The sequence below is a fragment of the Amphimedon queenslandica genome, unplaced genomic scaffold, assembly GCF_000090795.2.
Source record: "Amphimedon queenslandica unplaced genomic scaffold, v1.1 AMPQUscaffold_13520, whole genome shotgun sequence".
Lineage (NCBI taxonomy): Eukaryota > Metazoa > Porifera > Demospongiae > Haplosclerida > Niphatidae > Amphimedon > Amphimedon queenslandica.
In genome coordinates, this window is record NW_003546244.1 from 310,231 (window position 1) to 331,392 (window position 21,162).

The 21,162-nt window shown below is 37.9% G+C and overlaps 7 protein-coding genes and 1 pseudogene across 7 annotated transcripts in view; 5 read left to right on the forward strand and 3 right to left on the reverse strand.

The window, feature by feature from the left end:
- The window catches only part of LOC109580966 (ankyrin repeat, SAM and basic leucine zipper domain-containing protein 1-like), a 6,771-nt gene extending 5,516 nt beyond the window's left edge, over window positions 1-1,255 (reverse strand). Inside the window, exons 1-7 of the mRNA XM_019994607.1 lie at window positions 1,130-1,255; window positions 969-1,089; window positions 852-920; window positions 573-695; window positions 403-517; window positions 245-356; window positions 21-198 (exon numbers count right to left, since the gene is read on the reverse strand). Of these exons, the coding sequence (XP_019850166.1) occupies window positions 21-198; window positions 245-356; window positions 403-517; window positions 573-695; window positions 852-920; window positions 969-1,089; window positions 1,130-1,240 (829 nt within the window). The 5' untranslated portion in view covers window positions 1,241-1,255. The remainder of the gene's footprint in view (window positions 1-20; window positions 199-244; window positions 357-402; window positions 518-572; window positions 696-851; window positions 921-968; window positions 1,090-1,129) is intronic.
- A 44-nt stretch (window positions 1,256-1,299) lies between these two features.
- Window positions 1,300-7,132, forward strand: LOC100635131 (zinc finger protein DZIP1L-like). The gene is made up of 23 exons (XM_019995178.1): window positions 1,300-1,472; window positions 1,547-1,641; window positions 1,691-1,762; window positions 1,890-1,955; window positions 2,003-2,140; window positions 2,188-2,267; window positions 2,369-2,486; window positions 2,552-2,623; window positions 2,672-2,752; window positions 2,813-2,831; window positions 4,161-4,216; window positions 4,268-4,327; window positions 4,412-4,531; window positions 5,033-5,113; window positions 5,175-5,414; window positions 5,502-5,582; window positions 5,642-5,673; window positions 5,721-5,933; window positions 5,979-6,386; window positions 6,451-6,529; window positions 6,585-6,692; window positions 6,761-6,899; window positions 6,959-7,132. The coding sequence occupies exons 1-23, from the start codon at window positions 1,376-1,378 to the stop codon at window positions 7,045-7,047; spliced, it is 2,544 nt and encodes an 847-aa protein (XP_019850737.1). The 5' UTR covers window positions 1,300-1,375; the 3' UTR covers window positions 7,048-7,132.
- A 10-nt stretch (window positions 7,133-7,142) lies between these two features.
- Window positions 7,143-11,018, forward strand: LOC100635254 (prestalk protein-like). Its single transcript, XM_003382647.2, has 2 exons — window positions 7,143-7,522; window positions 7,577-11,018. The coding sequence occupies exons 1-2, from the start codon at window positions 7,180-7,182 to the stop codon at window positions 10,834-10,836; spliced, it is 3,603 nt and encodes a 1,200-aa protein (XP_003382695.1). The 5' UTR covers window positions 7,143-7,179; the 3' UTR covers window positions 10,837-11,018.
- A 684-nt stretch (window positions 11,019-11,702) lies between these two features.
- LOC105312378 (granulins-like) lies at window positions 11,703-12,161 on the forward strand. The gene has a single exon (XM_019994613.1). It carries the CDS (start codon window positions 11,703-11,705, stop codon window positions 12,159-12,161), a length of 459 nt encoding a protein of 152 aa, XP_019850172.1.
- Window positions 12,162-13,104: 943 nt separating this feature from the next.
- Window positions 13,105-13,644, forward strand: LOC109580973 (granulins pseudogene; annotated as a pseudogene).
- Window positions 13,645-14,178: 534 nt separating this feature from the next.
- On the forward strand, window positions 14,179-15,147 carry LOC105312381 (granulins-like). The gene has a single exon (XM_011404981.2). It carries the CDS (start codon window positions 14,265-14,267, stop codon window positions 15,027-15,029), a length of 765 nt encoding a protein of 254 aa, XP_011403283.2. The 5' UTR covers window positions 14,179-14,264; the 3' UTR covers window positions 15,030-15,147.
- A 1,775-nt stretch (window positions 15,148-16,922) lies between these two features.
- Window positions 16,923-20,122, reverse strand: LOC100635379 (L-rhamnonate dehydratase-like). The gene is made up of 14 exons (XM_003382648.3): window positions 20,030-20,122; window positions 19,719-19,892; window positions 19,290-19,360; window positions 19,161-19,237; window positions 19,015-19,108; window positions 18,926-18,973; window positions 18,748-18,875; window positions 18,661-18,703; window positions 18,468-18,607; window positions 17,853-17,934; window positions 17,676-17,810; window positions 17,544-17,626; window positions 17,176-17,242; window positions 16,923-17,092 (listed from the first exon to the last, which is right to left on the reverse strand). The coding sequence occupies exons 1-14, from the start codon at window positions 20,103-20,105 to the stop codon at window positions 17,027-17,029; spliced, it is 1,284 nt and encodes a 427-aa protein (XP_003382696.1). The 5' UTR covers window positions 20,106-20,122; the 3' UTR covers window positions 16,923-17,026.
- A 4-nt stretch (window positions 20,123-20,126) lies between these two features.
- On the reverse strand, window positions 20,127-21,157 carry LOC100635507 (tyrosyl-DNA phosphodiesterase 2-like). The gene has a single exon (XM_003382649.3). It carries the CDS (start codon window positions 21,094-21,096, stop codon window positions 20,245-20,247), a length of 852 nt encoding a protein of 283 aa, XP_003382697.1. The 5' UTR covers window positions 21,097-21,157; the 3' UTR covers window positions 20,127-20,244.
- Window positions 21,158-21,162: the final 5 nt, after the last annotated feature.

The window sequence follows — 21,162 nt, forward strand, 5'->3', positions numbered from 1 at the left end:
CATAATGCAGGGTCTCTTACTATGATGATGCTGAGTTTTTCCACCTTCAATAGCACTAACAATAGTAGTGAAGCCTTTAGATAGTGCTATAGTAACAGGTGTGTCACCAAGATGGGTTGATAATTTGGAATCGGCACCATTTTCTAAAAGAAGAGTAACTAGTGGAACACTGTCTTGTGAAGCAGCATAACATAGAGGCTACGGAAAAAATATAAGATTTGATAAATATAAAGAATATTCTTACTGTCCAGCCCCACAAGTCCTGCCTATTGACATCAGCATTATAAGATAGGAGAACACTAACAATACCGTAATGGCCAGATTGACAAGCATGTATTAATGGAGTCATACGATGTCTAGTAATTTATAAGTATATGAATGCACTTATTATGTGGCCTATACCTGTCATGGGTATTAATCCTAGCACCTTTATCAATGAGCAATTTTGCACACATTGAGAGCTGGTCTTGGTTAGAATTCTTGGAACAACATAATGCCATAAGACAAGAAAACATATCTAGTAATAATAATTAAAAATAAAGGTTTCCATTATTTAAAAAATAACTCAGTACCTTTATGTGCATTAGGATTTGCTCCTTTCTCCAGTAATAGTTTGATGATATCATAATGACCATGATCACATGAGTATAAGAGTGCCGTCCATCCTCCACTTAAAACTGAATTAGGATCAAAACCTAATACATGTACATGTATAATGATTATAAACAAGCCCATGCATGCATAATTAAGAAAAAATAGAATTTATTTCTTAATGTAATGAAAGACAGACAGACAACAGTAATATCTAGTCCTTGCCTATGCAAAGTGTGAGCAAGTATAATATATATTACCAGTATCAAGAATTTCCTCTACTGATGATCTGGTCCCACTGACAATAGCAAGCCTCATTCTTTCTTCAGCTGCAAAAGCTTCAAATCAAACTAAGAATCATCATTGGGTTTACTCACTGGGATTGCAGACCAACAACTCTTCAACACTAGTAGAAGGAACACTGGTTATAGAAGGACTATCAACAATACTGGTGCTGTTAGCTCGGTTGTTAGCCTTTGGAGGAGACTCTAGAGCTACCTACTCAAGAAATACTAAGGTCTAATAGATTCATTTGTACTTTTGAAGGATCCTTTTCATGATAATTATATCCTTGCTCATCACCAAAGTCAAATCCATCGAATTGATCATCATCAGTGAAAGCCTCACAGCCAGCAGGAACAAACGCCATGACACCACGTGGGTAGTTATAAATGCTCACGTGATCTTGTCCCACCCACTGCACTTGTGTTATTAGCCACGCCCTTGGGTTGATTGTAATTTTAAAATGCAGGGGAGGAGATAAACAGAAAACAAGAGCAGATTAATGATGACTAGTTTCTTACCAGTGGAAGAGGAGCCAGCTGTCAGAGGTACTTTTACCTTTAGAAGAAGATGGGCCAACGTAGATTGGCGTGCTTTGTGTAAGGAAAATTTTATTTTCGTTGATTTTATTGCTGTATTACTATTAATTATTATTATTACTAATTATTATTAGCTGGTGTTGACGTGGATAAAATTGCACAAACTGTTGATGTCCAAACTTTGCAGAATAATATACTGCACGTCACATTCTGCAATGTTGAAAATGAGGTTCGATGGAGGGAAATATTATAATGCAGTGTATTACGATTGTTTTTAGGAGTTTCGTAATGTTGATATCAATTTTATCAAGCTATTTCGTCTTGCTCAGTTGATAATTGAATATCTCTTGGTATGTTATTAATTATTAGATTTTAATAAACCCATAAATTAGCAAATAATTATGGTAAAAATAGGTGCTATTTATTATTATTATTATTATTATTATTATTATTATTATTATACTTCATTATATCTAGCACACTCAGCAGTATTTAACTGATCAGTTACAAGTATTACAAGAACAGCTTCACATTACAGGACAAGTACATAATTACCATAATAATATTATTGTATTATTTATTATTACTAGGAATTACAATCAACACGCATCGAAGTCACAACGCAATCAAAAAATTTAAAGACCGTAAAGAGAGAAAATCGCAAGAGACGTAAAATGATAGAGTCTTACCAGCAAATGATGAACGCTGGGGCTAGCGGCCTTTACCCGGTAATTAGTAGCGGGGGCAGATTGCCATGGTAATGTTCTATTTTTAGTGTCACGTCTGTCGCCGTGAGTTTATCAGTGCTGAGTTTTTGAAGGGACATATTGAGAGGAGACATACTGCAAAACCAAAGTAATGCTGTCTATTTATGATCATAACTTGATCCACTCTCTCTCTCTCTCTCTCTCTCTCTCTCTCTCTCTCTCTCTTTCTCTCCCTCTTATTTGTAACAGAGATGATGCGGAGGTCCTGAAAGAGATGGAGAAAGAGCTGGAGACTAAAGTATTCGAGAAAGTCCAGCAGCAGCTACTTCAGTCGCAGAATGAAATGAAGCAAGAAATGCTATTGAAAGTGAGAATAAAGACCAAGTGCTCTGGCTATTACCTCCCCCTCTCCTTCTCTCTTCTTCATTTTAGGAGAGCAAGCTTCACGAAGAGAAAGTAAAGGAATTTGAGATGTGGAAGACCCAAGAGCAGCAAAGACTGAAAGTAACAATGTACTACTGATTGCATATACATGTACATGTATTGCATTAGGAGGAGCTTGCGGTGCACAAGGCCACTCTAACTACACAGTTGCAGCAGCAGAATCAACACACAACCGAGCTATTACAGAAGGTAATACAATCAGTAATGGTTATACTGTTATAATGTCACATTGTTGTACCTCCTTTACAGACTTTAGAGCAGGCACAAGGTAGGCATTATTTATTATTATTTATTTAGGCCTGGTTTACACGACTACGTTTTAAAGTAAAACGGATATATTTTTGATCGGATAAGGGTCTCGTTTATCGTTTTTTTAATGGGCCAATTTTTGAGAAAAATCCCTGTACTATAGCCCATGGTTTTTTCCGAAAAACGGCTCAAAAATCACCCCCAATTTTTATGACATTTTTTGATACATATTGATGTACTTATGCTATGTAGAAAGTTTGAGCGAATTTCGACTTAAATTTTTCAAGTTATGGCCATTTTTTAAAATGGGCCAATTTTTGAGAAAAACCCCTGTACTATAGTCCATGGTTTTTTCAAAAAACGGCTCAAAAATCACCCCCAATTTTTATCACATTTTTTGATACATATTGATGTACTTATGTTATGTAGAAAGTTTGAGCAGATTCCGACTTAAATTTTTTGAGTTATGACCATTTTTTTTAATGGGCCAATTTTTGAGAAAAATCCCTGTACTATAGCCCATGGTTTTTTTCCGAAAAATGGCTCAAAAATCACCCCCAATTTTTATTACATTTTTTGATACATATTGATGTAATTATGTTATGTAGAAAGTTTGAGCGAATTTCGACTTAAATTTTTCAAGTTATGGCCATTTTTAAAAATGGGCCAATTTTTGAGAAAAACCCCTGTACTATAGTCCATGGTTTTTTTCCGAAAAATGGCTCAAAAATCACCCCCAATTTTTTATCACATTTTTTGATACATATTGATGTACTTATGTTATGTAGAAAGTTTGTGCAGATTCCGACTTAAATTTTTTGAGTTATGACCATTTTTTTTAAATGGGCCAATTTTTGAGAAAAATCCCTGTACTATAGCCCATGGTTTTTTCCGAAAAATGGCTCAAAAATCACCCCCAATTTTTATCACATTTTTTGATACATATTGATGTACTTATGTTATGTAGAAAGTTAAAGCGGATTCCGACTTAATTTTTTTTAGTTATGACCATTTTTTTAAATTGGCCAATTTTTGAGAAAAACCCCTGTACTATAGTCCATGGTTTTTTCTGAAAAATGGCTCAAAAATCACCCCCGATTTTTATTACATTTTTTGATACATATTGATGTACTTATGCTATCTAGAAAGTTTGAGTGGATTCCGACTTAAATTTTTCAAGTTATAACCATTTTTAAAAATGGGCTATTTTTTTAAAATCCCTGTACTATAGTCGATGGTTTTTCCTGAAAAACGGCTCAAAAATTACCCCCAATTTTTATTGCTGGCAGATTAGGCCAGCGTCGTCGTGTAAATGAGGTCTTAATCACTTATTTATTTTTTATTAAAGAAGAATTAAAGGCATTGAGAACAAGCAGAGATCAATCAATGGAGATGATACCTCAAGTAATACCATAATAATAGATAATAATAATATAATAAATGATTCATTGACAGGCTACGTGTAATAATGATAGTACTCAATTGGTTGATCTACAGGACAAATTCCATACACAAGTACACACACACACACACACACACACACACACACATACACACATACACCGGATTTTATACAATGTACAATTGCTTTATTATTAGTTGCAGCAATCGGTTAAAGATGAGAGAAAGATTTGGAAAAAAAAGTTGAAAGAGACAGCAAAGAAATATGAAGACGATCTCATGGAGAGAACCAGAAAATACGAAGAAGAATTGAGAGAAGTAAGTGATTGCCATCGATGCAACTTATTTTTGGCCAGCAAAGTTTAAACTTTGTAAAAAAATTCAATTTTGACCGGCATCAGTTCAAACTTGCTACAGAACATAAGAATGTGCATATGTATCAGAAGAAATTATAAAAATGGAGAATTCTCTACTTTTCATTTTTGACAAAATTTGGCCCGAGACCATGTACTGTAGTACAGGGACTTTTGTCTGATTTTTGAGTAATTTAAAAAATTTCTTTAAAAATCTGATTTTGATCGGAATCAGCTCAAACTTTCTACACAACATACATGTAAGTTGTTGTACATGTATCAGAAAATGCAATAAAAATGGAGAAATCTTACTTGTTGAAACTTGGCCTGAGACCATGCAGGGTCTTCATTCCAACTGAAAATATCAAGGACTTTATTACACCCAGTCCAATATTATCATATGTACCATGTAACAAATTATAATGTCAACTATTTTAGTTGTTTTTTTTTTTAATTTTTTGCTCAGTCTCAAGGCCGTATAGCAGTATTAGAACAGAGCCTAGCAGCAATACCTAAAGATACCAGCACTGTCAAACATCTGGCGCAGGTAAACAGTAAAATGCACGTATACATAACTTTACTTTACATCTCTCTCTTTCTCTGTACAGCAAGTTGATCAGATAAGTACTCACTTGACTGAAATGAAAGAGGCCCAGCCTACATGTACTACACAACATCATATCATTGTTTCATCCAAGCCTTCCTCTCTCGCCTCCTCTGATGATGATGAGGAGGAGGAGGAAGATGGTGTAGAACACATTAGAGAGAAGAAGCAAGAAGATTTGCTGAAGCTCAAAACAGCATTGAATAGTATTGTTAATGAAGCAATGACTAAGAGAGGAGTTGAAGTTAGCATTAACTAATTGTTAATAATTATAATTATTTTATTATTATTATTTTCATTATTATTTTTATTCTTATTTTGTTATTTTCAGCCATCTGCAGGTGGTTTATCGACACAAAAACTAACCGATAAGCTAAAATTACTAAAACAGGAACAGCAATCCAAGGCACAGGTAATCAACCTTCTCCTAATTGCAAGAAAATATGACAGCTCTCTCTCTCTCTTTATTAGACCCACCCTTTATTTGCACAGCAGAGATCAGAGTAAGTGCATCTCGAGTATTTTAATTAAATGTGTGGGTGTCAAACAGGTTAGAGAAACAGGTTGAGGAACAAGTCAAGTTACATTACAAGCCAACGGTACTTGTTTCACCAAAGAAACCTCCTGTCTCTAAACTAGTCATAACTCCACCTATCGTAACTCCAACTAAATCTCCTCAATCTCCAGCTAAATCTCCTCGATCTCCAACTAAATCTTCTCGATCTCCAACTGAACTGATCCTTGAATCCAGCAGTGATGAAGAGTAAGCTAGTATCATTGAAATAATAATTGTCACTTTGTTTGACAGATCAAGCGATGAGGATGAAGAGGAAACTCCAGTAGTATCTATAGCTCCTAAAAGAACAGGAGCCAGTGGATTACCTACTGGAGCTACCACTAATGTCCAAACTACTCCAGTCATCACTTCCATTCTACCGTTAAGCATACCAACTGTTTCCAGTGCACCTTTCACTCCGACCAATATACCATCCGCTCCGACCAGTGCTCCATTTACCATTACCAGTGCACCATTCACTTCAACCAATACTCATCTACCAGTGACCAGCGTCCGTTTGCCTCCTAATGCAATACCCGTTTTACCAGTAGCCACTAGTGTACCAATGACCGTAGCTTCGACCAGTGTACAACCGATACCAACCTTACCTACAGTAGCTGATAGTCCTACTGCTCCTAATCCTATTTTTGATAGTGAAAGGTTATCATTACTTAGGCAGTTAGGCTACTGTAATAATAATGTTATTACTATTGTATTTCTTTAGTGATGAGGACGATGATAGCATTGAGAAGTTGATTGCTGGTACTGACGTACTTGCAAAGGCATCTTCAACGCCAATTAAAGTAACGGTTTAATTATATTAATGTGAGATAACGATGAGATTATTGTTAATGATAGTCTGTTACTGTTGTCGAGAGAATCAATCGAAACAAGCCTCGTGATGGTGTAGTCCCAATGAGTGGAGCACCAGTAATGATGATACCACAACCACTCTTAGATCCATTGGTAAGCAGTACATGTACTGGTATATGTACATGTATGTATTACTTAATGTATCTCTCCATTCATTGTAGGAAAGTGATGATGATAGTGATACTTTCACTATCTCTGAGCTTAGTGCTGCACCTCCTATTGCTCCTCCAGTCTCAGCATCTAAACCAATCTCGGCTCAGTCTGTTCCACTTATGAGCAGTAAACACGACTACCATACAGGTATAATAATAGCCTTATTTCTCTAATTTATCCTTCTCTCTCTCTTTCTCTATCTTTAGCTGCTGTAGCTTCATCGCATTCAGCTCTTACTACAGTAACTGCTGATGATTTTGATTCCGATATATCAGATATAACTGAACTAAAATAAAGAGACATTCACACACTTATATCAATTATGATTTTAAAAATTATTTTACAAAAAGGAAATGTGATGTCACGTCCTGTTTAATTGATTTTAATTAATTGACTCATCAAATTTTTTAGGTCAACTGACCAGAAAATGGCCGTGAAATTCGTTCTCTTGCTGCTGTTTGCTTCAGTTTACTGTCGTCCTTCTCTTCCACAAAGCAACCTTTATCCTCAACTGGATGTAGTTCACTGCCCCAATTCTGAGGACCTCTGCCCGGCTAATAATACGTGTTGCCGTCTTACCCCGGAGCTCTGGGGATGCTGTCCACACATAGACGCTTACTGCTGCTCTGATAAGCGCCACTGCTGTCCTCGTGGCCATCCTTGCTCCGCGGACTCCTTGAACTGCTCGGACTCTACTACAACCTTCCCTTCCGTTTTGATGAGTTTTAAAAGGCAAAGAAACAGAAATAAACCCTTCTTTGAAAGTAAAAGTAAGTAAATTTTATTATTATTTTTAATGCTACAAGCTCCTCCTCTCCTTTCAGTTTCAGATACATTATCACAAGTTGCCGTTAATGTGAATTGCACTCCTCCTGGTTCAAAAGAGAGCTGGCAGTGTCCTGCCGATCATACGTGCTGCTATATTTCAACCACTAGGAGATATGGTTGCTGTCCAATAGTACCTGCAACTTGCTGCCCTGATGGAAGAGGATGCTGTCCATCAGGATACACTTGTGACCTAACCGATAATACATGCACTCCACCAAAAGACTCACTTGCAACACTGGCACCGACTCTAATTGACGTGAGACCTAGACCCACCAACGTTACTGATATAATTTGTCCCAATGGGATAAATCAATGTCCTGATGGTGAAACCTGCTGTCGGGTGAGCAGTGATGATTTCGGGTGCTGTCATTTTTCCAATGCTGTCTGCTGTGCTGATATGAAGCACTGCTGTCCTAGCGGATATATGTGTAGTCCGAATGACGGTAACTGTATAAGGTCTCAAGTGGCTATACTTAAGAAGAAACCTGCAATTAGCATATCCTTCACTAACGTGACTGAAGTCCATTGTCCTGATGGTAAAGTATGTCTCGATGGCAATACTTGCTGTCAGACCCTCTCTGGTAGCTATGGTTGCTGTCCTAGGGAAGATGCTGTTTGTTGTGCTGATAGAGTTCACTGCTGTCCTCATGGCACTGAATGCAAAAGTGATGGCACTTGCACTAGGACCAATGAGGTAAAGAAGACCCTGAAACTTGATTCAGTTAAGTGTCCTGATGGTGGAGTTTGTCTTGATGGTGAAACTTGTTGTCGAGAAAGTGGTTATAAATATGGTTGTTGTTCTTATCCTGATGCTACCTGTTGCTCTGATGGAATCCATTGCTGTCCCTCAGGAGAGATATGTGACGTAGCTCGTGGGACTTGTTTTTATGGAGGCTCTGCTAAAGCAATGATGAAGAAACTGTCATTCTTGAGGTCACCAATTAAAGTTAAAAATGTGGTTTGTCCTGATGGAGGAAGCTGTCCTGATGATAATACATGTTGTCTAACTGGTGACAATAAGTATGGGTGCTGTCCTCAACCTAATGCTAACTGTTGCGCTGATAAAGTCCATTGCTGTCCTTCAGGCTATTCTTGTAATGTAGCTGATGGTACTTGTACTAGAGGGGTCTCTGTTGTACCAATGATGAAGAAATTGTCATCCTTGAGGTCACCATCTGATGTAAAAAATGTGGTTTGTCCTGGTGGGAGGCAGAAGTGTCCTGATGACAATACTTGCTGTGAATTGGAATCTGGTAGCTATGGTTGCTGTCCTAGACCAGATGCTGTTTGCTGTGCTGATAAAACTCACTGCTGTCCTAATGGCTATACGTGCCAGAACGATGGTACCTGCAAGAAAGACACGAAAGTCTATGAAGCACTGGCAGTTGTGAAACTTGATTCAGTTAAGTGTCCTGATGGTGGAGTTTGTCTTGATGGTCAAACTTGTTGTCGAGAAAGTGGTTATAAATATGGTTGTTGTCCTTATCTTGATGCTACCTGTTGCTCTGATGGAATCCATTGCTGTCCCTCAGGAGAGATATGTGACGTAGCTCGTGGGACTTGTTTTTACGGAGACTCCGCTAAAGCAATGATCAAGAAACTGTCATTCTTGAAGTCACCAACTAAAGTTAAAAATGTGGTTTGTCCTAATGGGAGGCAGGAGTGTCCTGATGACAATACTTGTTGTGAATTGAAATCTGGTAGCTATGGTTGCTGTCCTAGAGCAGATGCTGTTTGCTGTGCTGATAAAATTCACTGCTGTCCTAATGGCTACACGTGCGAGAACGATGGTACTTGCAAGAGAGACTCGAAAGTCTATGAAGCTCTGGCAGTTTTGAAACTCAATACAGTTGACTGTCCTGATGGGGGAAGCTGTCCTGATAATAATACATGTTGTCTAACTGGTGTAGATAAGTACGGGTGCTGTCCTCAACCTAATGCTGTCTGTTGCGCTGATAAAGTCCATTGCTGCCCTAAAGACTTTTCTTGTAATACAGCTGATCATACTTGTACTAAGGGGGTCTCTGTTATACCAATGATGAAGAAGCTTCCAACGTTGGGCTCACCTACTAAATTAAAAGGGGTTGTATGCCCTAATGGAAAGAATGAGTGTCCTGATGGTAGCACTTGCTGCAGTAAAGGTGATGCAGGATATGGCTGCTGCCCTTTGGCTAATGCTGTTTGCTGTGCTGATCAAACCCATTGTTGTCCTAATGGTTTCTCATGTGATGCAAGTAATGGTACCTGTGTCAAGGAAGCCCCTGTATTCTCAGCCTTACACAAAGTCTTTCAGCCTCTGTATAATAGTAAAGTCAAAGAAAATGTCTGCCCTGATGGTCAAAGTGAATGCTCTGATATTAATACATGCTGTAAGACCGATACAGGAAAGTATGGCTGCTGTGAGTTACCTCAAGCTACCTGCTGCTCTGATATGAAGCATTGCTGTCCAAGTGGTTACATTTGCAATTCTGATGGCTCCTGTAATAGGCAGGATTCCTTTATACAAATTGAAGCAGTTCTCATTAAGAATAAGGTAAAGGATGTCACTTGTAGCGATGGCAATACATCGTGTAAAAATGATCAGACTTGCTGTCTTCTTAAAGATGGACGCTATGGTTGCTGTAACCTCACTGATGCTAATTGCTGTGGCGATGGGATACATTGCTGTCCAAATGGTTACTCGTGTGACGTGGCAAAAGGCACGTGTGTAAAAGAAGCATCTGTCATACCAATACTAAAGAAAATGATGTCAGTGTCTACTCAAGTAAAGGATGATATAAAATGTCCTGATGATACGGTTTGCTCTGACAATAACACTTGCTGTAAAGCAAAGTCTAATTCGTTTGGTTGTTGTCCTTCACCTAAAGCTACCTGTTGTGCTGATGAGATCCACTGCTGTCCTAGTGGCACAACTTGCGATCTTGAAGGCCATACCTGCAGGGTCTCAGAAGCAAAGCATCAACCATTACTTCATGTTGGGAGTATGAAGAAACCAGTCGTCGTTAATGTTGTGTGTCCTTCTGTTCCAGGCCACGAGGAGAAGGAGTGCTCTAGTAACAGCACGTGCTGCTTGATGTCTGAAGGCAATTATGGTTGCTGCCCTTTTCCGAATGCTGTCTGCTGTGATGACAAGAAGCATTGCTGTCCTTTTGATTATGCATGTAACCCTGATGATGGAACATGTACAGACAAATCCAAAGGATTCCTTTACACCATCCCTCCTACAAGGATGAGCTACAAGAGGCCTCTCCTGTAAGTATCATGACAATAGCTTGCTGTCATTATATGTTGCTATTGCTGTATAAATTTGTTTTCTCCCCATATTGCTACATGCATTATACTCCTTATTAATAATTTATTGTGATTCAGTCTCAATTCATTGCTAGTATAATTTGTTGCTTTTTTCTTAAGGATACAATTTTGTTGTAAATACTTCAAGTTTATAATATTATGGCCAGTGGGTGGGCAGCAAGAGTTTATTAGTTTGGTACCAAAAGAGAAACAAGTTTGTTATTCTATAGAGCAATTCCAGCTATTGTAATAGTTTATACTAGCATGTCACATGATTCTCCATGTATGGGTAGCATCATATCCATACATGCACAGGTGTACATTGGGCAAAGCATTTCTATGGATATTCATAATAATAAACTATATGACAGCGTAGACTAGCTATTATGAAAAACTCCAGTTTGTTTTCTATACAAGTGATACAACTTTATTTGCACTTTTATTCATGTATACAAGCATAAATCTAACATTTTCTATTAAAAATCACCATATTGCATGTACTGTTAGCTCTCTTTATGGGTTTGTGGTAAGTGGTGTACCTTAAAGTTCTTGTTATAATGTTAAGAATCCCCTATATACCACAAAGTCCACCCATTGCTATGCACCTGTTGCATTTCCACAGAAAATAAATAAACTACCTAGTAATATGGTAGTATACTTCAGTATATTCATAACACACACTATATTTCAGTTGAAGGAGCCTAAGTGCTTGAAGTTAGTTACTAGCTGCAAACCTAGTCTTAAGTCGATTTACAATTAAAAGAGTCTCAGACAATGAAGGTCACTATTCTTTCTTTTTTCTTTGCTGCAATTTGTCTGACCAATGCAAGAATGGTCAGTTATGTAAAAGATATACCTTGTGATAATGGTTCATGTCCTCTTGGTGACACATGCTGCTCTGGTGATGCAAAGCCATGCTGTCCTTTACCTAATGCTGTCTGCTGTGGTGATAGCAAATGCTGTCCCTCTGGCTACACTTGCAGTCCACCTCACTGTGTCAGGGAAGAAGATAATCACATTACTCTAATGCTGTCTTCATCAGACATTCCACAAAAGAGCAACAATGTCACAATCATTCCTTGCAACACTGGATACTGCCCTGATGGTGATACATGCTGCCCTGATGGTTGTTGTCCTGACTATAATGGCGTCTGCTGCTATAACGGATTTTGCTGTCCTACTGGTTACGTCTGCAGCAGGGTTGATTGTGTGCGAAGTGCAAAGGAAGGTTTAAATGTTGTGCCTCAAAGAAAAATCCTTCTCCCACATACCAAGAAGAATAAAGATTAATGCAAGTCCAATGAAACTGTAGAGACAAACTTTTCCTTAGTAATAATGTATCATGAGCAGTTTTCTTATATGTACAAGAAGGCATGAGTTTGGTCATTATACTTACTCTCAGCCACATATATTCTTTTTTGTTAAAAATACTTATAAATAGTAATATAGGTGGGGCATGGGGCATGTTAAAGTTTACTTTTACCATGATAGATCAACTATTTTGATTTACACCACTGCATTGCCTGAAATAGAACTGCATGAGTTCTATTTCAGGAACAGAGCTGCAATTAGCTCAAAGTAACCACAAAGCAGTTGCTGTTTTACCAAAGTATATATAATAGGTGTATTAAATATACAACAAACATAATTTTGCTGCCCTATAAAAGGAGTTTTAAAATCATTCCGACCTTGTGTTGATCGATTGAATTATTTACACACATGCAATTCAATTCGAATATGATCACACTCATCATACATACACAAAACACATCCATACAGGTAGACTCATAATAGTAAACAAAAACTATCACAGCATATACACAATAGCTGTTATGAAAAACTGGCTTAATAGATGTACTGTATGTGCATAGGATTTAATTTCAAAATACAAGCTAGATAGAATGTTGTGAAAAACAGTAACTTTATGGAAATGGTCTGTCTTAAGCTCTTGTCATAACATTGAAAGTCCTTGATAGTCTACCCCATTATTAACACCAGTTGCATTCTATAACTCTTTGACAGAAAATAACAATTGCTGTGTAGACTTAATTCATAACATGCATGTAGATTTATATATAAACGATCTGTCGAAATGCTTGAAGTTAGTTGCTTTAAGAGTAGCTAGCAAACCTATTTCTTAAGTCGATTTACAATTGAAAGTCTTTATTACCAGACAATGAAAGTTGCTATTCTTTCTTTTGTCTTTGCTGCAATTTGTTTGACCAATGCAAGAATGGTCAGTTATGTAAAAGATATACCTTGCGATGGAGGTACATGCCCTGATGGGGACACGTGCTGCTCTGGTGATGCAAAGCCATGCTGTCCTACACCTAATGGTGTTTGCTGTGGTGGCGGCAAATGCTGTCGCTCTGGCTACACTTGCCGTCCACCTTACTGTATCAAGGACGACGCTCATTATGAATCAGTGATTCTATCCAAGTCTCGTACAGTTGAAAAGATGAAGCATTACCAAAAATCTTCCCTGACTGGCATTCCATGTAATGGAGGAGAATGCCCTGATGGTTACAACACATGCTGTCCCAATGAACCTAAACCATGTTGCTCATATTCTAATGGTGTCTGCTGTGGTGATGGTACTTGCTGCCCCTCTGGGTACACCTGCAGTGGAGACTCCTGTCTCAGGGAAGATGCACATGAGAAAGGTGTTACTCGAATGCTATCTACATCAGGCCTTCCAAGAAAGGGCAACAATGTCACAGACATTCCTTGCAATGGAGATTCCTGTCCACGCAAGAAGGATAAAAATTACTGAGTGTGAGTCCAACAAAAGTGGATGTTAACATTTTAGAGACAAACTTTTGTTTAATTAGCAATAATGTATCAATAGGCCATTATTTTTTGCTAAGTTTTTTGCCCAATAAAAGAAATTTAAAATCATTCTGACCCTGTGTGGATCATTGTTTACACACACACAGAGTTCAATCCTAGTATGATCATACACACTATGCATAATGCATACAGGTAGACTCATGATAATAAACAAAAACTATCACAGTGTATAAAATATAGCTGTCATAAAAAACTGGCTAAGTAGATCTATTGTATGTGCATAGCATATAATTTTAAAGTACTAGCTAGAATGTTGTGAAAAACAGTAGCATTATATGGTATTCTATCTGCTAGTGGTGTGTCTTAAAGCTCTTGTCATAACATTGAAAGTCCCTGGTATTACCTCAGTCCACCCATTATTGTCACATGTTGCATTTTATAACTCTTTCACAGAAAATAACTATTGCTGTGCATGTAGACTTTAAGTATATTCATAAGATGCGTTTATATATATAAACGACCTGTCGAATTGCTTGAAGTTAGTTACGATAAGGGTAGCTGGCAAACCTATTTCTTAAGTCGATTCACAATTGAAAGCAGACAATGAAGGTTGCTATTCTTTCTCTTGTCTTAGCTGCAATTTGTTTGACCAATGCAAGAATGGTCAGTTATGTAAAAGATATACCTTGCAATGGAGGCACATGTCCTGATGGTGACACATGCTGCTCTGGTGATTCATTGCCCTGCTGTCCTACATCTAACGGTGTCTGCTGTGGTGATAACCATTGCTGTCCTTCTGGAACCACTTGCAGTCCACCTTTCTGTATTGGGAAAGATGCCGAGTTGTCATCTTTTGTTCTACCAAAAATTCATGGTGCTGAAAAGATGAAACTAAACTCACAACCCACACTGACAGATATACCTTGCGAAGGAGGTTACTGTCCTGATGGTGACACATGCTGCTCTAATGAACCAAAGCCATGCTGTCCTACATCTAATGGTGTCTGCTGTGGTGATGGTACTTGCTGCCCCTCTGGGTACACCTGCACTCCAACCTCCTGTATCAGGGAAGATGCACATAAGAAAGGTGTCACTCTAATGCTATCTTCATCAGGCCTTCCAAGAAAGGACAACAATGTCACAGACATTCCTTGTGGCGGTGGTAAGTCTTGTCGTGATGGTGAAACATGCTGTCCTACTGGTTGCTGTCCTGAATCTAACGGTGTCTGCTGTAGTAATGATGCATGCTGTCCTTCTGGTTACTCCTGTGACAGTGATGGGGTCCATTGTGATCCAGATGCAAAGGATGGTTTTGCAGTACTTCAAACAAAAATCCCTCTTGGACGTACTAAGAAGACTAAAAATTAATGTATGACCAACGAAAGTGGATATTAACATTTTAGAGACAAACTTTTTGTTTAACAGTGATGTATAAATAGGCCATTATTTTCTTGTTGATTTTTTGATAATAGTTTTGTTCCTTAAATTTGTCAATAAAATGCACTGTGCTCATCAATGTTGCATGAAACTTTGATCAACTGACAACTTTGTTGCTCAAGTCTTTATTAAGGCAAAGAAAAATCAATTGCAAAAAAAGATTTTTATGCAACATGCCATGTTGATGCCCATGCAGCATACCACAAAGCACATAATCATCAATACAAGTATGCACATTACTATATATATATATATAATATATAATGTGTCCAAATGCTTGTAACAACATTGAAAGTTCACTTCATCACAAGAACACCTGTTTATACACTGGTTTGCATTTCTAAGATTATCTTCTCAGAGCCTTTAGCAGTAAACAACCCTCTATACTAATGGGAGGTCAAATAAACAGAATATTAGTGAGAGGGTAATTAAATTGTCCTTTAAATTACTTCATGATGAACAAAAAATTAAGAATATCTTTAAGTCATGCACAAAGCAAATTGAAGCACCAAAGTTGTGAAGACTTATTCTTAGGTCACGATGATCTCATTGCGTGCTAGTTTAGGAGTGAAGACCTTATCATTAATCAAAAGTATGATCTAAATAAATATTCTAATTCCATTACAGATATACACCTTATTTAAGGTGGCACTGAGAGAGACACGCATATACTTGCAAGCAATGTATACAGAAATGGATATGAAGATCAGTCTAGCTCTCATTTGTGCTGTGATGGTCTTTAGCTTCACTCATGGCAGCCCAGTTGTTCATACTCGTGATAATAAGATTACTGCAGAATGCAAACCTGGTTACACTTGGTGTAAGATGAGTGAGACATGTTGTGAAACAGAGAGATGTCAAAATGGGTACTGCTATGACTATCAAGCAGTTGCTACAGGAAAAAGGGAGAAAGTCAAGCAGTCGTTTGAACTAGAAGATGATGTTAGATCTAGTATTATATCATGTCCCGATGGTTATATATGGTGCAGTCATTTGAGAAAGTGCTGTTCTGCATGTGGTCTAACTTCATGTCTCACTAAGCACTCTAGGAAGAAAGTCAAGCAATCGTTTGAACTAGAAGATGATGTTAGATCTAGTTTTATATCATGTCCCCAACGTGGTTATATATGGTGCAGTCATTTGAGAAAGTGCTGTGCTGCATGTGGTCTCACTTCATGTGTCACTAGGCAATCTCTTCCTCTCACATCAGAATGTGTCATCCCTTGTAGCTTCGATCAAAATTATGGCTGCTGCAACTCTAACCAGGTATGTCTTCGAACTGGGTGTCACCCAAATCCGGACTTAAATCTTCCACCAGGATTTGCTCCATCAACAACCAATGAAGAAGATAGGCTCTCTGCTCCTCTCAAATCATCATGCTATATCCCTTGTGTGCATGATCGAAATGGCTGCTGCAACTTTAATGAGGTATGTCTTCGAACTGGGTGTTACTCCAAAGTTCCAGTATTGGGTCCACCAACAACCAATGAAGAAGATAGGCTCTCTGCTTCTCATGAGTCATCATATAAATCTTGTATTGTCCCTTGTGTGCATAGTCTCTCTGGCTGCTGTGAACAAGGTCAGACATGCAAGCCAACTGGGTGCCAATCAGGTCCATTTGCCAATGAAAAGGAAAAGGCTGATTTCAACGAATTGATTGATGCCAAGAATGAAGAATATGAAGAGTTTGATTTGCAATGAAGATCCTCACATTCCCCTGCTGCTTTTGATAAACACAATAGGCTAGGCTGATTTAATTCATATAAGTCTTTTTTTATACTGTGTTTTGGTTTTATTTAGGATCATTTTTTATCTCAATAAAAGTTTTTGCTGTCATACATAACTGGATTTATAATTTACATAAAGCTAAAAGTAGCAATAACAGTACTTTAATTTGCAGCATAAGAAAATATTCCATACACGCATAGCTAAAGTGGCATAACAGGTTTAGTAAGAGGACGAGCAGCTGCATTCCTCTCAAACTGCACTTTAACCTGATATTATGTGCAAAGAGCAACAGAAAGAGAGAGAGAGGGAGAGCTGCTCAATGAACATATTTGTAATAAGGAGTGCATACCTGATCAGGTGATCTAGGATAAGGTCTAGTGAGCCCACTTTTATCCAGCGTCACTCCAAAGCCTGGCCTGTAATTCAATACACACAATCACATGATCAATTCACTATCATTACTGCCAAACTGTTTCTCATCATTTCATTTACAATGCAGTATATACTTATTGGGATCAAACAATGATTTATAATAACAATTACCAGTATCTCTCATTACCCATGAAATGCATGTTGAAAGCAATCTTTACAAAAGCAACAATGCCCAATTATCTGGTATTTACTTAGTGCCTCACAGTTTATAATAACAACTATCTTTGATTTCTCATGAAATGCATAGTAAAAACAATCTTTAGAAAAAGTTATCTTTAGCTTTACCTGTCAGGGAGTTGAATGACTCCATTCTCAGGTAGTGGCTCATCAGGGAATAGCCCTCCAAAATAAGGGACTATTTTATCAGACTGTATAATGACACTATGTAATACACTGTTCATATGAATGCAGGCTTACATTACAGCTGAGGTTAATGTATTCAGCCAATGGGCAGTTAGGGAAGGCATATTGCATGTGATAAGAATATACACTGGATCCGTGTGGAATCACAGGTATGTCATGTGATGAAGCCAGTGCCACAACACGTCTAGCCTAAAAATGGATTACTTTACACCACAAGTTCTAGTAATGTACTTCGGTGATTCCCCCAAGCCATGTTATGTCAGGTTGAATAATATCAGCACAGTTTCCTTCAAGGAGCTGACGAAAGCCATACCTATGAACATGATATGATAAAATTCAAATAAAGTTAATTATATTCGAATAGTTTGGCTGCATGTATGTGCTTCTGTGTATATGCTATATGATGTATATGCATCTGAAAATAAAATTGAGAATTATCCTCCAAATGGAATTTTTTACAAAATATCCTTCACTACATTAAAATTAGACTTTCATAAGTTTTTAAAAGTCACTCCAAAAATGAACTAAGGATCATGTACTATATAAGGATAAGGTCTTTGGCCAAATTTCACCAAAAATGACTATGAGAAAATTTCTCATTTTTACTCTTGCTGATACATATACATGTTCTTATGTTGTGTAGCAAATTTGAGCTGATTCCAAATTTTTACAAATTTTTAAAAGCTACTCAAAAATGGGCCAAATTTTGTCAAGAATTGCTAGAAAAAATTTTCTGATGCATATAAATGTATTTATGTTGTGTATAATTTCAAACTAATTCTGATCAGTATTAAATTTTTTTTAATTTAGGACTTATTATAAAAAACAAATTTCAAGTCGCTATACCTTGTATATTCATGCTCTCCAGTAGTTACTAGTGTAGTACCAGTAAGTGCCAATTTCAAGTCTCTATAGCCAGTATAATCATCTGGTGGAAGACATTCCTCTATCCACTTCAAGTTAAAAGGCTCCAGTGCCTTGCCTAACTACAATATAAAGCATCACATGAGGCAGTATATTATTAATGTGATCTGAATACCTTCACTGCATAAGGAACTGTCAATGCCATGTAGCAGTCCAGCCTATAACAATCACATGACAAAGGCACTGCACTAGATCTACTTACATGAGAGGGAAATCAGGCCCAACTCTTTCACGGGCATCTTGGAATAGTTCTACATTCTTTTTAAAACCTTCAACACCTTCACTGGGACCATAAGCACAAGGTATCTTAGCCCCGACAAAGCCAAAATCCTATGTTATTAAACAACACATGAGTACATGTATAAATCATGACATATCACTTTAGCATTATCAGGCCTTGAGGAGGTGCAGTAAACAGGTAAGTAATCCTAACAGGATATGACTAGAGGTAAGAGCAGGTGGAGCATACCTTTGTCTTCCCTCCCAGCAATGAATAAACTGGTTCTTTCCTCAGCTTACCAAGGAGATCCCAAATAGCTAAATCAACAGCACTGATTGCTTGCCTGCATATTAATAAAGAGACTTAATTCATTAATGATCTATCCCTATCCTCACAATGGTAGTCCCTTCCTCCCATAGTTAAGAGTACTTCGGAACATCTGATCCCACATGAGCTCTACATTGCTTGGATCCTATTCTCCAAAAATAATAAAATGCAAAATATCTTATGATAAATCAACTGACTTGTCCTTCAATGAATCGACTCAGATGATTCTCAACGATATAGCAAGCAGGAGGACCACCAATTGATACACCTGTACATGATAATAATAAAGCATCATTAAGAGGAATAAACCAATCACTACCGTATAGCGGGTATATTTCGTCTGGAAAAATGTTCGTTCTAAGCAGGATTAGAAATTTTCATTCGTTTTATTTTCGTTCTGAGCAGCCATTTTGCACACGTGGCATTGAGGAAACGTCCTTTTCGTTTAGAAAATGTTCGTTCCACAAGGAATGAGAACGAAAAGAACAAAATTAAACTCGAACAGAATATACCCGCTATACAGTATTTGATAATACACAATCCCTGGGCTTCATTCTGCTTAACAACATGCAGGTAAAAGATACAATAGGCAATATGCACATTGATGAGGTAAACAAGCTACTTACCCACTCCTATAGTGCCATCTTCACTCTCCACCTCAACCACTACACTCCCCATTGCATTAATCCCCCATAGCTTCCTCTGGGCCCGATAGAGAGGGTGAGGTGTCATTGGATTAGCTATTGGTGTCGGGTAGCCATTGATCCAGTGTTTATCATCCACATCGTGACAGTCTGCACCTAATAAATTAGGAGGGAAAAGAGGGGGTGAAGAAGAAAAGGTTGTAACATTGTCACATCATGCAACACAATGCAAGCACAAACATGGATGTGTCATTATGTATCTACACACCATACATATATGGTATACACAGTACCTTGATCTGCTGACTCTTTCTTTGAATAAGCTCTAACTTCTCTTATCTTAGGCAACTTTACTGTACTAGCAGCCATTTTTAAAAGTAGAGCAATGAATAATGATAATAAATGATCATAAGTGTAATCATAGATCTATGTTACAGTTAATAAAACAAAAGCTAAAAATCGCAATAATTAATCAATGTATTATAGATGTTTTCAGTTTATATATGTGCTATTCACTGGAGACAATCTCAGACACTTGGAAGACAGACCACATGCCCCAATGGTCACTAGGGAACCTCCCAATCTGAGGCAATCTCTCTTTTCCAACCAACTCAAAACTAAGAGCCTTTACAAATGGGCCATCAGCAGGACAGAGGTACAGCCTATCAAACCTACACCTTGGTTTATTGGCATACTTCCAGTCAATATTGTCATTGGCTTGTATGTCCCACGTGTACTTGTCTTCCTCAGAGCTCCCACATGCTTCCCACATGTCGACCATTTTTGGTAAAAGCCCACCCATGGATTTCACTTCTTCGTCTCTGAGGTTTAGATCTCCACCGAATATGCAAGTACGTGAGAAGAGCTCGTTCTGTTCTTTAACAAACTCAAAACACTGAGACAACTGGTCTTTCCTCTCTCCCGAGAAATCCTTCATGCTCTCAAGATGGGAAGTGTAGAGTGCCATTGGGACACCACAGACCCTCACAAAGAGCTGGAGGAGATGGCGGCCCATTGTTGAGCCAGGGAAATCAAACATGCCCACGTCTCCATCAGGGACTATCTTTCTGCTCACTTTAGTGACTAGTATAGCGGGAAAGTACTGGAATACTAGCTTGTGGCTTATATGAATGGTGTAATACGAGCCTAGTTTTGACTGGAGTCGTTTAAGAGTCTGAGGCACTACTTCTTGGAGGAATATAATATGAGGTTTCTTTTCTAATATAACAGAGCAGACAGCATCAGCTCTGGCAATAGTGTCTCTTCCATCAAGACCGTCAATATTCCAAGAAAGGACTTTTAGATTGAGACCAGATCCACTCTCCTCTTCTGCAGCTTCCTTTGCTATATTTGCTCCCATGCTGGTGCTGCTGTGGTAGATCTAGAAAATAGCCATAATTAAAAATTAATAAATTATTATGCACGA

Bases quoted from the DNA above. Each gene is read 5' to 3' on its own strand.
- LOC100635507 (XM_003382649.3), bottom strand. From the start codon at position 21,096: ATGGGAGCAAATATAGCAAAGGAAGCTGCAGAAGAGGAGAGTGGATCT.
- LOC100635379 (XM_003382648.3), bottom strand. From the start codon at position 20,105: ATGGCTGCTAGTACAGTAAAGTTGCCTAAGATAAGAGAAGTTAGAGCT. The intron at 17,811-17,852 runs GTACATTACTAG...ATCCATTTTTAG, and splicing joins GGCTTGGGGGAATCACCGAA to GCTAGACGTGTTGTGGCACT. The intron at 17,243-17,543 runs GTAAAGCTAAAG...ATTGAATTACAG, and splicing joins GTCATTCAACTCCCTGACAG to GCCAGGCTTTGGAGTGACGC.
- LOC100635254 (XM_003382647.2), top strand. From the start codon at position 7,180: ATGGCCGTGAAATTCGTTCTCTTGCTGCTGTTTGCTTCAGTTTACTGT. The intron at 7,523-7,576 runs GTAAGTAAATTT...CTCTCCTTTCAG, and splicing joins ACCCTTCTTTGAAAGTAAAA to TTTCAGATACATTATCACAA.
- LOC105312378 (XM_019994613.1), top strand. From the start codon at position 11,703: ATGGTCAGTTATGTAAAAGATATACCTTGTGATAATGGTTCATGTCCT.
- LOC100635131 (XM_019995178.1), top strand. From the start codon at position 1,376: ATGATGACTAGTTTCTTACCAGTGGAAGAGGAGCCAGCTGTCAGAGGT. The intron at 4,328-4,411 runs GTACACACACAC...CTTTATTATTAG, and splicing joins AGGACAAATTCCATACACAA to TTGCAGCAATCGGTTAAAGA. The intron at 5,934-5,978 runs GTAAGCTAGTAT...TTTGTTTGACAG, and splicing joins GAATCCAGCAGTGATGAAGA to ATCAAGCGATGAGGATGAAG.
- LOC105312381 (XM_011404981.2), top strand. From the start codon at position 14,265: ATGAAGGTTGCTATTCTTTCTCTTGTCTTAGCTGCAATTTGTTTGACC.